Raw genomic sequence first — 14,457 nt, 5'->3', positions numbered from 1 at the left:
GAAAAAAGACATTAAAAGTTTACTATTGACAAGAAACCTCCTACAATTTTTTTACATGAATCAGAAAAATGAAATTATAACCCCTGGTTTTGATGTTTGAAAAAATAAAATAAAAATGGAAGTTATCTTGTAAACTTAGACTAAGAGATAAATTTATGCTTTTAAACGCTGTAAAGAAAATCAGAAGTTACTTCTTTATATTCTTTCCTTTCTTTTTACAGTTTTGGCTTTGTTTTATTCTAAATATTAGAATTGTTAGTTTTCATGACGATTAAAATCTTAATAAAATTATAGTAAAAAGAAAAAGAAACCAATGTAGACATAATCAGCAGAGGGACAGCCCTATTCAGAAGAGAATTTCACTACTTTAAGGAGGGAGTGTAGCCAAACGTTCCTATTGGATTTCAAACTTTTAAAACACTCCCACAAGTGCCAAGTATGAACTCAATCTTAGTTTTCATAATAATAAGAAAGCTGTAGATGTATTAAAAGCACAGCTAGAAATCACACATTTTTCCCTCCAAAAGGGACGGAGCAAAAGCGAGGCTCGGGCGCTTTCGTAGCGCCCCCTAGTCTCCTGCCTTTTGTGAAAGAGCCCTTGCGTAAAGAGCGTAACTGTAAAGGATCAGGCACTCCACCAATCACTGGAGCCACTTGTGTGGAAGAGACGTGCTCAAGCGAGCCCGCCTCTTCCCCCCCCCCCTCTCCCCGTGATCTCACCAGCTTCACATTCCCTATTCCTCAAAACTGCACATGTTGCGGTCGGGATTCCACCCAGCTCCGTCGCTGTTGCGCGTGCGCAAAAGTGAGACTACAGTTCCCGAGAGCCTTGAAGAAGGGCTTGCGGCGCATGCTCCCATCCGGGACAAACACGCTGTTCTCTGTCTCCTCCTCCCTTGCTGCTGATGCAAGAGCTGAGCGCGGCGGCGGCTAGGCGAGCAGGACGGGTTGAGCGAACGAGCCGGAGCGATTGACTTCCTGGGCGGCGTTGTGGGGTTTTTTTCCCTCCCCCCCCCGAAACGGGCGCTTCTAAGTTTCTCCATTGACGGTCAGGGAGAGCCGTCGCCATGTCGGGAGACGAGGTGAGGACAAGAGAGGTGCCCAGGCCTGGGGCGGCGGCGTGAGGCTGGGGCTGTGGCCGCCGCCGCCATGTGAGGAGCCGGGCCTGAGGCCTGCCCGCACTCTGATGAGAGCCCGGTTGAATTGGCTTCCCTGAGCAAAGCCATCTCCCTTCTCCCAGTCTATGTGGGACATTTAGGAGCCAGGCTTATTTTTCACCTGAGCAGTTTTTGAGGGAAGCTTCTCCTTTGTCCTTGGCCGCTCTTCCCCGTTTAATTAAGGGAGCCATCCATTAACCCCCTTTCCCGCGGTCAATGCCACCTCCTTCCCACTGCGGTTTATTTGAGAAAGCAGGAAAGTTTTATATTAACCCCCCCCCCCCGCTGTTTTTAAAAAGGCAATACGACAGACACGGTTGCGGGATGCGTCTAACGTGCTTTGAATGGAGGAGCGTCTTCCCTGCTATACTGCCTGATGAAATGTTGATTTTTGGGTATGGCGTGTTTGGCTCGGAAATCTTCGCTTTTGGGTTCCAGTCTTAAAAGGATCCCTATGAGGTTGCTGCTAGTCTAGCGGCCCGATTTGGTGTCTATTCAAAACGTCTCAAATTTGTAATAACCGAAGCGGTGCTTTCAGATTCAGTAAAAGACTGAATCTGTGCTTGCAAGCACTCTGGTGTCTTTTTATTCCAGAGTAATTGTTGATAATTTTTCAGATCTCTAGAAGGAGCACCAAGACACCTCACATTATTAATATATCCAGGAGAAGCTGTGGCTCTATTAGAGTTGGGTGACCCAATACATTTAAATTAATAACGTAATTTTGAACTCCCTAGAATATTTCATGGGCAGAATAATCCTAATATTCCACCGGAATCCTATTCAGCCTGAGTGCTCTGATGATTTCTAAAGATCTACTGATACCTGAGCAAAAACCTGCTTGGCTTTCCTATTTAAAGGGAAAATGCCTCATTTTTAAATTAAAAGGAATTTTATATTTGGAAGCTTTTGCCATGATCCTTTAAAATATTCCTCTTAAGAAGTATGTGAATCAATTTCTTCCTGTTTTTGAAAATATGTTTCAATTCTTAAATGTGGAGACTAGTTTTGCAGAGGGAAAATTGTTTTATCTTTCAGCCCTTGAGAAATTCTGGGCAATACGGAATATGAATTCGTAATAGATTAGAATATAAAACCAATTTGAGTAGACCTCTACATTATTTATAAAGCTGGTGTTGTCAAACTTTATGGTATTGCTACTCCATAAAATGACTTCATGTGCTTTGCTGTGAATTGAACTAATTTCATTTCAGGTTTGGATTTGGAAAATAAATACACCACTTTTGATCATTAAAATTTAATCTGCATGTCACAAACTTTGTTACTGCGACTTTTCACTGAAGGCATGCCATAAAGCAAGAGTGAGATTTGGCAGTTGCTTTGCCTAAGCAAGTTTGATTAGATAAAAATCCAAACCCCTAGAATAAGCTATTATTCAACTGTCAGTTCATATTGTCAACTCCCAGTGAATTATTAAAATTATGCATGATTGGTTTCTGATTCAGTTTGGTTGGTGGAATGATTCATTTTAGGGTCCCTCTTTATAACAGAAACACTTAGAAAACAGATGTAAAATAAGGGTTTTTAGGAATAATTATTCCTAAAAATAATGCCTGCAGAAGGATGAAAAATGATAATTACCAAATATTTAGAACTTTTCTGTTCTCCATAAAATAAATGATTTAATAATAACAAAATGTCAGTTATACTGGTGCAGTTAAGATGGCTATAAATGTATTTAATTTTTTAAAGTCATTAAATAATGTGGTTTGTGCCAGTATTGTCCGTATAGATCTGTATTCCATATGTAACGATGAACATAATCTTATTTGAAATATTATGAATTCAGGAATAGACACATGTTTTTTTCTTTGTTTACAACTGTTTGGTGGCATATGAATCATAAGTCCAAAATGTAGAAATTTGGTTTTCCCTCCAGCCAAAAGAAATTTAATTTCATCTTGGTATAACAAAGTACTTTACATGAGATGAAAATGTGATTGTATTATACCAACTGAAGGTAATGAATGTATAGGTATTTTGTCTTTTCTCCTCCTGCCTGTAGCTTTCATGCCCCATTATCTGTTTTAAAAAGTTTACCAATTGAAACAACATTGGGACATGTGAAGAATTCTTCCCTGTTCTATAGTCCAATTTATTGACTGGCTCACTGGATATTTGTTATCCTATCTTGACCACTGTTGATATTATTAGGATAGGTTTAATCTGTGTGTGGTGAAAAAATACATATCTCTTCAGAACTGCAAATATTTCAATAGTAATGCTTTACTAGATATTAAAGAGACATTAAATCAGGGATGGTCATTCTGATGCTTGTGGATACTTGGTGTTAATCAGGTTAATCACCTACCTAACTTTTAACAGATTGTTTAATTTTAAAAATCAAAAGGAGACTGGAATACAAGAGAGTGCTAGTCTCCAGCTTCCTTTCGGAGAAAAAGGTATTTTGTGATAGCTGCATCAACTTGGATGATATTTTGAGAGATCCAGCAAAATTATCTCAATATTACATTTATGCCCTTTGATTTTAGACAAGTGCCTGTCTCTGCATTAAGTGGACAGTTAACTGCTGTTTAAGTTGATATTTGAGATGTTTTTTGTTGTCTACAAAAAGAATATTAAAGCTAATTTCTAATATTAAATGCATTCAAAGACTTAGTTTCTTGTCTTTAAAAGTAAATTAATATGTTTGTATGTTTGGAGATGCCTTTAAAGGAAAGATTGTTTTTAAAAGTCCTGTATAACCTGTTCGTGCGGTGTAATTCCATTATATTACTACTCTCAGATGTAGAGCATTATAATTAAGCTTGTAATAGTTTAGACCAGTGGTTCCCAATGTAGGGTCCATGCCCCACAGGGGGGAATTTGGTTTTTAATGGGGGCAATTTGAACCCTCTTTAAACCAAGTTAATGACCTTTTAGGCTTCCTCTGTGTGAGTAGAATTCACTTTTTGAGTAAAGAAAGGATTATATGTGGGGGTTGCATTAGTATTTTAGAGATGCTTAGATGGGGCATGACCCAAAAAAAGCTGGGAGCCACTGGTTTAGATGACGATCTTCATAAACAAAACTTGGTTTTCTGTATGGGAGTGTGAAAAATTGAGAGATCTAGATAGGTTTGGCACAAATATATGTTTTCTAGCAAAAAATCCCACTTCATTCAGTGTAATTTACTGAAAAATAAGCATGGGATTGCAGTTTTCAGCTAGAATACACAGGTATTGGATTGCCTTCAACATTTGATCTGAATTTTTGGAAGACTGTCCAGAATGAGTTTGGTGAGAAAAGTCCATAATATCAGATTATTCTTGTTCTACAGGATTCAAAACTACAATAGTTTTGTGGTTATATGAACAGTTTGATAATTGAGATGAAGTTGTGTTTATTTTCAGATTAATGATTTAGTGTGAGAAGCACAAATTACTACCTAATACTTGAATACCAGATGTTGCTATTCCTTCTGGAACTTAGCAAAGGGTGCCTAAAAAGCTACATATGTTTTGGTAGAATTATTAACAATTGTTAAAACTAGTAGATCTTTAAATTGCTGGGAAACCAATCTTGGTGTGTTGGGTTGTGTAGATTATATCACTGTTTAAGTTATGAAAACTTTTCTATTTTTCCTATATTAAGTTTTCAGTTATTTCCTAATGTATTCTGTACATATGGCATGGTAGAGATCTTATTTGATAAACCCATTTATTATGTTGTGTTTGATTGATAATCTAATGTTTATATTTATATGTATACTTATAAATCTGGAGGATATTATTTGGTTGCAAATTTTTGTTAAGAAAATACTGTTGTTTCTTGCAGATGATCTTCGACCCTACTATGAGCAAGAAGAAGAAGAAGAAAAAGAAGCCTTTTATGCTTGATGAAGAAGGTGGTGATGCACAAACAGAAGAGACACAACTATTAGAAACAAAAGAAGTAGAGCCAGAACCAGCGGAAGACAAAGATATAGAAGCTGATGAAGAGGACTTCAGAAAGAAAGGTAAGTTACTAGAAATCCTGTTTTCTGTTTCTTTTTTATTTTTCTCAAGAAAACATGTTTATAAAGATGCAACATTTAATTTGTGTTTTTACCAGTTTTCTAGAGAAGCCCATATATTAAGCAGCAGAATACCCAATAAAATGTTTGGAAAATGCATTCAGACTTTGCTCACTAGCTGGCTGTGAACATGTTGCTCTCTTACTATTATCCATGGAAGATAGAAATGAATAACTTTGTGTTGCTGGCTTTACTTTCAGGGAGAGAAGGTCATTTAAAATTTACAATTGCAGTGTATGTCTTCAAACTGCCTGAAACATACAGTTTGAAGCACATATTATCTCATACAGCTGTAGTTTAATGGTTTGCTTTGCTTCATATAAAATATTAAACAGATTGCTAGCTATGTTTTTTAGTTCATTAGTATGAGCCAACTGTTAACATTTTAAAATTGGACTCTTTATTTACATTTTTGTGTTTCATGATTAAATTTCATGAGAAATTAAGTGGAGGAAGCTTTGACTAACAAGATGGGTGGCATATAAATTAATTAAATAAATACAAATAAAGAATTATTTTTATTTTATAGTCTGGCTTCTCTCTGACTTATTACTGTTAAGGCCAATAAGGCATTGAATTAAAAGTTGTAAACGCAAGGATTTTGTGATAAGCATGTCTGAAAAAAATACAGACTGTCATGTTTATATTGGGAACTAATTGTTATAGCTTGCTTCTCAGTTATTGCATCCTTAGTTATAGAGATCTACTAGATATAATGTGCAAAAGTCTAAATCAACATTTTATACATTATTGAAATAGACTAATTTAGTTTTTCATTTTTCTCATGTGTTCTACTATTGAAGTTGTCTAACTTCATTGTCACAAGCTTGCTTAAATTTCTTGATAAATATATTCAGGCATGTTTCTTCCATACTCAAATCATAAAATAATCTGAATGTTAGTAATGTGCTGCCTTTCCATTTCAGATGCATCAAAAGATTTAGATGTCTTAACTTTCTTTAATCAGAAGAAAAAGAAGAAAAAAGCAAAAAAGATATTTGATGTTGATGAAACTGAAGAGGGACTGAAGGTCAGTTGACACAGGGTTAAAGGGCATGTTTGTGTCTTCATCTTACTAATGTAAGATTTAGGTTCGCCCCCAGCCCCAAATAACAGTGTATATTGTACTTGCTGCTTAAAAAAAGAAGAAATGTGCTACTGTATATTATCAGTAAAAAACCAAAATTATATTAAAGACATTTTAATACATCACCTAGACTTTTGCTTCATAGGTGACCTCTGAATTAGTTGATTGTTGTCATGATCAACAGAGAGATGTATATTTTAAATTATTGCACATTATTTTATGTTTGCTGTTTGTATCATTAATTTTGTTTCTTTTTCCTCTTCCCTACCCTACCAATTGTTCTCAAGGACCTAAAAATTGAGAGTGATGTACAAGAAACAGTAGAACAAGATGAGGACCTTGATATCATGTTAGGAAAGAAGAAAAAAAGAAAGACGGCAAAGTTTACAGAGGAGGTTGAAGAATTAGATAAAGAGGAAGGTAATTTTTTTTTTGTGGTCTCTTACTATTGGTCAAAGTTGATCATGCTGAAGGTTGATACAAAAAATGTAACTATATTTTGATTTTATAGTCAGGGTGGAAGACAAGCTATTGCAGCTATTAGCATTCTGTCAAATGCTCCAGTGGTGTAGAGAAAACTTTGGTCTAATATAACATTGACCATTTTCACTGATGTTACTGTACAGGGTGCCACAATAGGGTGCTACAGTGTCTTCTACATTGCATTAGCCACAGCAATTTAATTTGTGACTCCAATAAATGAGTGCTTCAATTAGACTTTAAGCTCTCTAATCTCTAGTTATGCAGTCCTTTTCATCTTTGTTCTCTTTGGTCCCGATCTCCATATCTCTCCCATTTGCCTTTTCAAAATACAAAACAATACTTGAAAGTATTTGAAAGGTGTGGGGACAGTTTTAGAGCAACATAATTCTGTATGGGTATTCCAATAAATCTGTGATTTATGGTTTTCCATTTTCAAAAAGACCTTATATAGCATTGTAAACCAGTACAATATATTTTATTAACCAACAGTTTCATAGTTGTAATCAATTTGGAAAGCTCAGATCTCATGCCTGTGTACTCATTCAGATATCATGGGCACCACCAACTAAATAAGAACCAAAAGTACATTCTTAAACTCAAACAGGTATTAAATTTTGTTTGATAAAGGATAAGGATATTTTCTATTTGAACATATTTGGAAACTTCTAACACTTAGGTGTAAAGAGAGGAAAGATAAATTTGCCTTTCCAAATGTTATGCCTCACCTTATTCTTAATACTATTTGGATTAACTTTCCCTTTCCTCCCAGTATCTCCTCATTTAGCAAAGGGTCTAATGTAGGAGATTCTGGTCAAAAATACATGTGTACGTGTCGCATAAAAATATTCTGTGCACATTGTGGAATGGAAATTGATGGGGTCTGAAATAATGTTTGTAATTGCAGATTTGGATGGTGACAACAATAAAGATGATGGAATCTCTTTTAACTCTCTGTCAGGACCTGCATGGGCAGGTTCGGAAAGAGATTACACATATGATGAGGTAAATACTTTTCACACCTTTTTACCAATCCATCTATGGGTCTTTTATTATAATCTGTGGGGATCATAATATAATCTGAGTTTAAATATTGCTTTGGATTTATACTGAAATGAAGAGAAATACAGTTTAGTTATTATCTTAGATTGAATTTTTTATTCTGCCTCAGGATTCTGGAATTCTGAGTAGAATATGCGTATTTTAAATAAAACAATTTGTAGAGGAGGAGAATTTTTTAAAGCTTACTATGCTAACTTTTCTAATTCAGAGAAAATTTTATGCTTTTTTCCTCAGGTAAATAAATTCAATAAAACATGAATGTACTAGTATTAATTTGTATGTTAATCAATATTAATTGATTTTTGATATTCTTTTTTATTCCTCGCAGTTGCTGAATCGTGTATTTAACATCATGAGGGAAAAAAATCCTGATATGGTAGCTGGTGAAAAAAGAAAATTTGTTATGAAACCTCCCCAGGTTGTAAGAGTAGGAACAAAGAAAACATCATTTGTTAACTTCACAGATATCTGTAAACTGTAAGTTTTGTTATATTGCAGTTTGGGACAGGAATTAGTAAAAGTTGGGGTCAAGGAATTGTGTTATTGCTATTGTTCAGTTATGAACTGTAAGTTTACATAGACAAAACAGTTAATACCTCTGCAAGTGCAGAAATATCTTATTCTGAAATGACTGTTGCATGCGTACATGATTCATTAAATGATCAACTGGGAATTCTTTTTAGCCAATCTAGTGAAGTGAATATGGTTTATCTGGTTTTGTGAAATTCCTGTTCATTTGTACTAGGAAAATTCCTAGTTAGATTGGGCTAATAACTGGAAGTGTTTTGGAACCAACGGAATAATGATTAATTAAGAGGAATAATAATAAACTAATATAAAACAATAGCTACCAGGAAATACTGATTTCTTAGCTACATCCTTAACAGTTTTTCTTCAGACCTGTAGACTCAACATCTAAAGCTTGGGAGAGTCAAGGTATAATGAGTTATTGGAATTGAGGCTAGCTTGCATGCAAACATTTAGTTAAATGCTTGAATACTTTCAGCAAAGTAGATAAGAGCATTATCATTTTGAAATAAAGTTATTTTCTAAGTTGGGATCAAAGAGTTCTAAGTGACACAATCATGTCCTTAATGGCCATCATAATTTCTGACAATAGTGGCCCTGAGGGTTATCTGTATAATAGCTGGATGTTTTTATAATGGTACTGGCATCAGGTGTTTTGTTTGGTTTTGACTTACTCTGAGATAGAAATCTATTCATTGTCATTTGTAAACTGTACCTAGTTTGTTGAGATGACATTTCAAACATGTGAAGCCCCAGACAGTTCAGTTCTGACTTGTTGTGTAAATCATTTACTGGAAGTCTATATATAATTCATGTGAAACATTACTGCAAACAGTTTTCTTTAGATAAACAAAATATGCTATTGTAACTTACATTGCATTGCCATATTTGATATTAGATAAATATATCATTTTGCTACCTCAGAGTTTATGAACACATTTAATATGCTTCCCTTGAGGTTATTATCTTGTGTGGTGGCCTAAGCTATCCTTACTTTCTTTTTACTAACTCCTATTTTATCTTCTTCAAATATACTAAAAAGACAGCCTTTAAAAAAATCAGTTATTTGTATTGGCATTGCACATGCCAGATGCTACACTATGATAATAAAAGAGATGTAAGTATTTAAGTACAATTAAGTATTTGTTCTTTTGATAACTAGATAAACTTCCTTACTTTTAGATTACATCGTCAACCTAAACATCTCTTGGCTTTTTTGCTGGCAGAATTGGGTACAAGGTAAGTACTTCAAACTTAGTGGTGTCTGTGATATTTATTCTTCATGAATATTTCTAAATTTTTGATAATAGCCTTTGTACAAAGATTATGACATCTCTGCAACAAGTTGATTGTTTCAAAAATAACAGTGCTGATGTAAGCCATTTTAAAAATTGGTTTAAGTCACTTGTGCTTCAATGATTATATAATGTTATAGAATTCAATGTACAACTTGTAGGTTTTGTGTTTTTAATAAAACTGCAAATAATTCAGGTGGAACTTTTTTTTCAGCCATGTGCCACTCATCAAGGCAGCTGTGCCTTCCTAAATATTTGATGCTACTGCTTTGATGAATTCTTGACAAGTGGTTTCTTTTCCACATTCTTATGTACATATAGAAACCTTGGAAGACGTTCAGAATGGACTTCACCTTCAGAAGGTGAAAAGACCTTCACCAAATCTTCAAGGGTGAAAATCTAAAGGAAGTCTATATATTAGAAATAACTATTTTTGTACTTTTTAAAAATTTAAACTTTAAGGAAATGGAATTTTTCACCAGCTTCCCTTCATATATTTATTTGTACATTAAGTTTCCAACCCACCCTTGATTGATTATTGTAATATTGCTAATATTTAAATGCTGAAAGTCAAATTTCACGAGATACTTACCAAATAACCAGTTATCTATACATAAAGTGATTGCATATTAAAATCGGATATAATTCATGCTGTAGATTTTTCTCACAAAATGAAAGTTCTGGTTCCCACTCTTAGCTCTAAATGTCCACTTTTGCTGAGTTTGTCTGGTGTAGATAATGTCCTTCTAGAGCCTACTGTTTATTACCTAGTTGACTGATATATTAATTCAAGCTCTTTTTTGCAGTATAGGGTTAGTTGTGGTCAAGTAGAGGCTGACTGTTTAATGTTACAGTTTTCCCTTGATGTGTCTATGTGTAATGGGAGTCTCTGACTGTGAAGTTCAAAATAATAAAGGAATTATGGCTTGAACTTACATCTTTCTACTTATGCAAAACATACATATACAATACTGATACACATACATTTGTATACAAGTATTCAAACTTTTGAAAAATATAACAATTTCCCTAAGTGGCCTTAGGGAAAAGTTTAAAGAAAAACTATTTTGCTTTAACTTATAAGATATAAAAGCTTTCTGATCAGGAACCCAGATTAACTTGGATACCACTTCTAACCTTCACAACTTTTGTACACTTTTAAGTTATCAGTCAGCAACATTCTGCTAGCACTACTGATTGCCATTCTTGTCTGCAATGGCCACTTTTTTGGCTTAGTCTGCAATGTGGGGATAAGAAGGATACATAGATGTTGCATTTATTCTCTTTTATTACTCTGTTCCATTTCTATCATAGATGGTCTCCTCTGACTACTGGGTTTTCTGTTGTGCTTTTTCCCCTAGAAGGCAACACATGCCTATAGCATTTTTTTTAGCTGTTCTTTTAGCTCGCCAAAAGCATTTAAAAGAAAATAGCTGTTGTATTTCCACAAAATCTATAGGATGTGCCAAGGATATTAACGTGTGTGTGTGTGTGTGTGTGCGTGTGTGCGCGTGCGTGCTGTTGAGTCAGTCTTGACTCCTGGGCAAGTCCTTGCAGTTTTTGTAGCAACATTTTTGTAAGTAGTTTGCCATTGCTTGCTTCCTAGGGATATGGCAGAATTACTGGCCCAGAGTCATCCAACTGGCTTCATGCCTGGGGCAGAACTGGAATTCTTAGTTTTACAATTTCTGGTTTGTGCCTTTATAACACTACACTAGACTGGCATATTTTTGTGTAGCCCTATTTTGGTTATAAAGTTATCACTCTTTAGGAATGTGCTTAGCTTCACCATCTGATAAAAGATTGCCGTAAATGAAGAACCTTTGAACAAAGATTTGCATGTATTGTGGTGAGCATTTTGGAAACTTTGAAGCCTTTGTGTCGTTGAAAATTTGCAATTCTAATTTTAATATTTTTATTTTATTCAGTGGTTCAATAGATGGCAACAACCAACTTGTAATCAAAGGAAGATTCCAACAAAAACAGATAGAAAATGTCTTGAGAAGATATATCAGTAAGTGTATTCTATAATTGCTGATTTATGCTGCTTCATTAAAAGTTTTTAATCTTGTTTCTTACATAACTATTAGTAGTGCCAAAATTATCATCTTGTAGTTTCATTAAAATCTTCTGAAAGTACCTTATTTTTGCTGGTTGTCAAAAAGGAAAAAGTGCTACAGTATAACCAGAAGCGTCATTTTGAGGAATTACCTGCTATATCTTTAATGAGGTGGCATATAGAAAAATTATAAAATGAATGTTTGGATAGTCATGTTTGTGTGAGAAAATGCGCATTTTTGGTTATATACTAAAAATTATTCATTCTGGTTTTAGTTGATGTAATAGTATTTTTTGTTTCCATGAGGCAACAAAATGTAATGTTACCGCATGGAAGCAATTGAATTGAAGGATATAAAAGTTATGTGGTTATTTCCATGTTCTATTGTCAGCTCTTATTGAAAGATTATAGAGGTGCACTATTAAAGATCTCAAACATCTCCAATACAGAAGACTGAATAATGGGATATTGAAAAGGAAGTCTGGCAAATGTTGCTGATCATTTAGAATGCTTATTTTGTACAGTATGGACAGTGATGTAAACTTAGTGAAAAAAGCTAATAGAATGGTTAGATTTTAATCCTGAACAGACAGATGTTAACAGTGAACCATGTTGATGTTTCCTTTCACAATTCTGTGCTAGATTGAAAAAAGGTTGACTGTTAATACAGTTGTTAATACAGTAATACTTTTGTATCTGCCAAAGCCAAAAGTCAGTTCTCCCATCTTGTAAGCAGCTTGCAAAACATTCTACTTCTTTTGTGTGATATAGAGGTGCATGCAGTAAATGGGCAGAAAAATGTATATTTTAAGGGGTGTTAAACCTTGCAATGAAAGAGATAAATACTCTGTTTACTACTTTTATGTTTTGTAGTCTAGTAAGTTTGCAGTTGGTTTCGATAATTACCTGATCATGTAAATGATAAATGTATAGTGGATAAAAAATTTGTTTACTATTTGTTTATAATTTCTTATTGCTAATATAACTTATTTAATTGTTCCCACAGAGGAATATGTCACCTGTCATACATGTCGGTCACCAGACACAATCTTGCAGAAGGACACCAGATTATATTTTTTGCAGTGTGAGACTTGCCATTCGCGCTGTTCTGTTGCCAGCATTAAAACTGGTTTCCAGGCTGTCACAGGCAAGAGAGCGCAGCTCCGTGCCAAAGCTAACTAGTTGGCTGGTTGACCCTGAATTTTGGGTGCAAGTGGCTGGACAGGCTTACAACCTGAATGAATGGATTTCCGATGTATTAAAAACAAGATAGTAAAAGCTGCTTTGCTTTGGGTTGGTCTGTGAGATTCTTGCAAGATCAGATCCTCAAGCTGTTGGCATTTGCTAACTGAATATTTTACCAACTGTCAAGTGATGAGAAGGGAGGTGCTTTTTAATCTGTTCATAGAATTCTGTAAAATGCAAGAAAAATTAAAGTTATTATAACAGTGACTCTTTCATTTGAATTTTTTGGTTTCTCTGTTAACAATAGTATGAATTCATGCAAGCGTCATGGCCAATTGTGTTATAAAATCATTTGTTGTCCTAATTAAGTGTATTGTAAAAGAAATGGGCACAGTTGAATTAATGTAATGGAACATATCATAGAATATTAAATCACAAATAGGTTCTCCCAGTTGAATATCTCCATGCATATAAGAATTTCATTGTCTGGTTACAAGGGACAAATCCCACAGATAAATGTGAGATTTGTATTAATTGGGTTTAGGTTAGCTGTCTGTAGCCAGCTTTCCTTTGCATTTTGGTGTTCACTTTGTGCATTGGTCTAATAAAAATTATTAAAATATATCAAGATGCCATATTAATGCATGTAATTTTGGGAAAACATTGCAGTGTAAATGCACATTATCATTGCCATAACCTATTTAGAGTTTTTGTAATGCTAGCTTTCAGTACTGTACTAAGAAAGTTAAATCTTTAAATTGTAAAAATGAATTATGTATGTATTACCCATTTAAATGAAAACACAAACGTTAGAAAAAGCGCAGCTATTAAAACTTTAATAATCTTACATTTCCCCCCCTCCCCCCGCATTGTACTTTAAGTTTTGGAAAAGGATACTCATTGTATGTTCTTCCTATCAGAGTATTCACCAATTTCAGGAATGACCCAGAAACCAAGCTGTCAGAAAGTTTGGTGATCTTCATGCAGTAGTTGGTATCCATTTTGTCAGTTTTTTCAGGCCTTAAAGCAGAATTATTTAAGAAGGTTATTGTATTCATTGGGATCTTTCAAAAGGGGCTTTGGATAAATTACAAAAATCATTGACTAAGAGGACATGGGGCTTTAGCATTTGGAATTTTTGACCAAGGACGTGGGAATAGAAATAAGTGGACAAGTTTTGCAATTGAATATTATGAAGATAATCTTTATTGGAGCTGATGCTGAACAGCGTGGGCTCAGATTTGATGGTGACACCAGTTATTGGTGAGTGGTTTAAACAAAAGGGCTCATACAAGCACGGGTCTGCATTGGATAAATTGGAATTTAAATGGCAAATACTATTCACCCCCCCACAAAGTATAGAGTGATGCAAGGCAAGGCAAGGCAAGAAGAAAAATCATAATTTGTTATTTTGTTTTAATTTTTTTGTTCATGTTGTTAGCTGCCCAGAATTGCAGATGCAAAATAAGTGGCCATATAAGCTGTTTAGATACTTAATGTGTGGAATGAGGATTTAACTGGTGAATACTAAAAATGAATCTTGATGTGGTGGTGGGTATATGTGTAAA

General features: G+C 34.6%; 1 protein-coding gene across 1 annotated transcript; it reads left to right on the top strand.

Moving 5' to 3' along the window:
- Positions 1-878: 878 nt before the first annotated feature.
- Positions 879-13,679, top strand: EIF2S2 (eukaryotic translation initiation factor 2 subunit beta). The gene is made up of 9 exons (XM_032218169.1): positions 879-1,082; positions 4,956-5,136; positions 6,120-6,223; positions 6,568-6,700; positions 7,668-7,765; positions 8,151-8,299; positions 9,533-9,589; positions 11,574-11,659; positions 12,711-13,679. The coding sequence occupies exons 1-9, from the start codon at positions 1,068-1,070 to the stop codon at positions 12,884-12,886; spliced, it is 999 nt and encodes a 332-aa protein (XP_032074060.1). The 5' UTR covers positions 879-1,067; the 3' UTR covers positions 12,887-13,679.
- The last annotated feature ends 778 nt before the right edge of the window (positions 13,680-14,457 follow it).

Source organism: Thamnophis elegans, chromosome 5 (genome assembly GCF_009769535.1).
Source record: "Thamnophis elegans isolate rThaEle1 chromosome 5, rThaEle1.pri, whole genome shotgun sequence".
NCBI lineage: Eukaryota > Metazoa > Chordata > Lepidosauria > Squamata > Colubridae > Thamnophis > Thamnophis elegans.
The sequence above is the reverse complement of the archived record's forward strand: the minus strand, read 5'-3'. Positions and strand labels throughout refer to the sequence as shown.

Bases quoted from the DNA above. Each gene is read 5' to 3' on its own strand.
- EIF2S2 (XM_032218169.1), top strand. The intron at 5,137-6,119 runs GTAAGTTACTAG...TTTCCATTTCAG, and splicing joins AGAGGACTTCAGAAAGAAAG to ATGCATCAAAAGATTTAGAT. The intron at 9,590-11,573 runs GTAAGTACTTCA...TATTTTATTCAG, and splicing joins CTGGCAGAATTGGGTACAAG to TGGTTCAATAGATGGCAACA.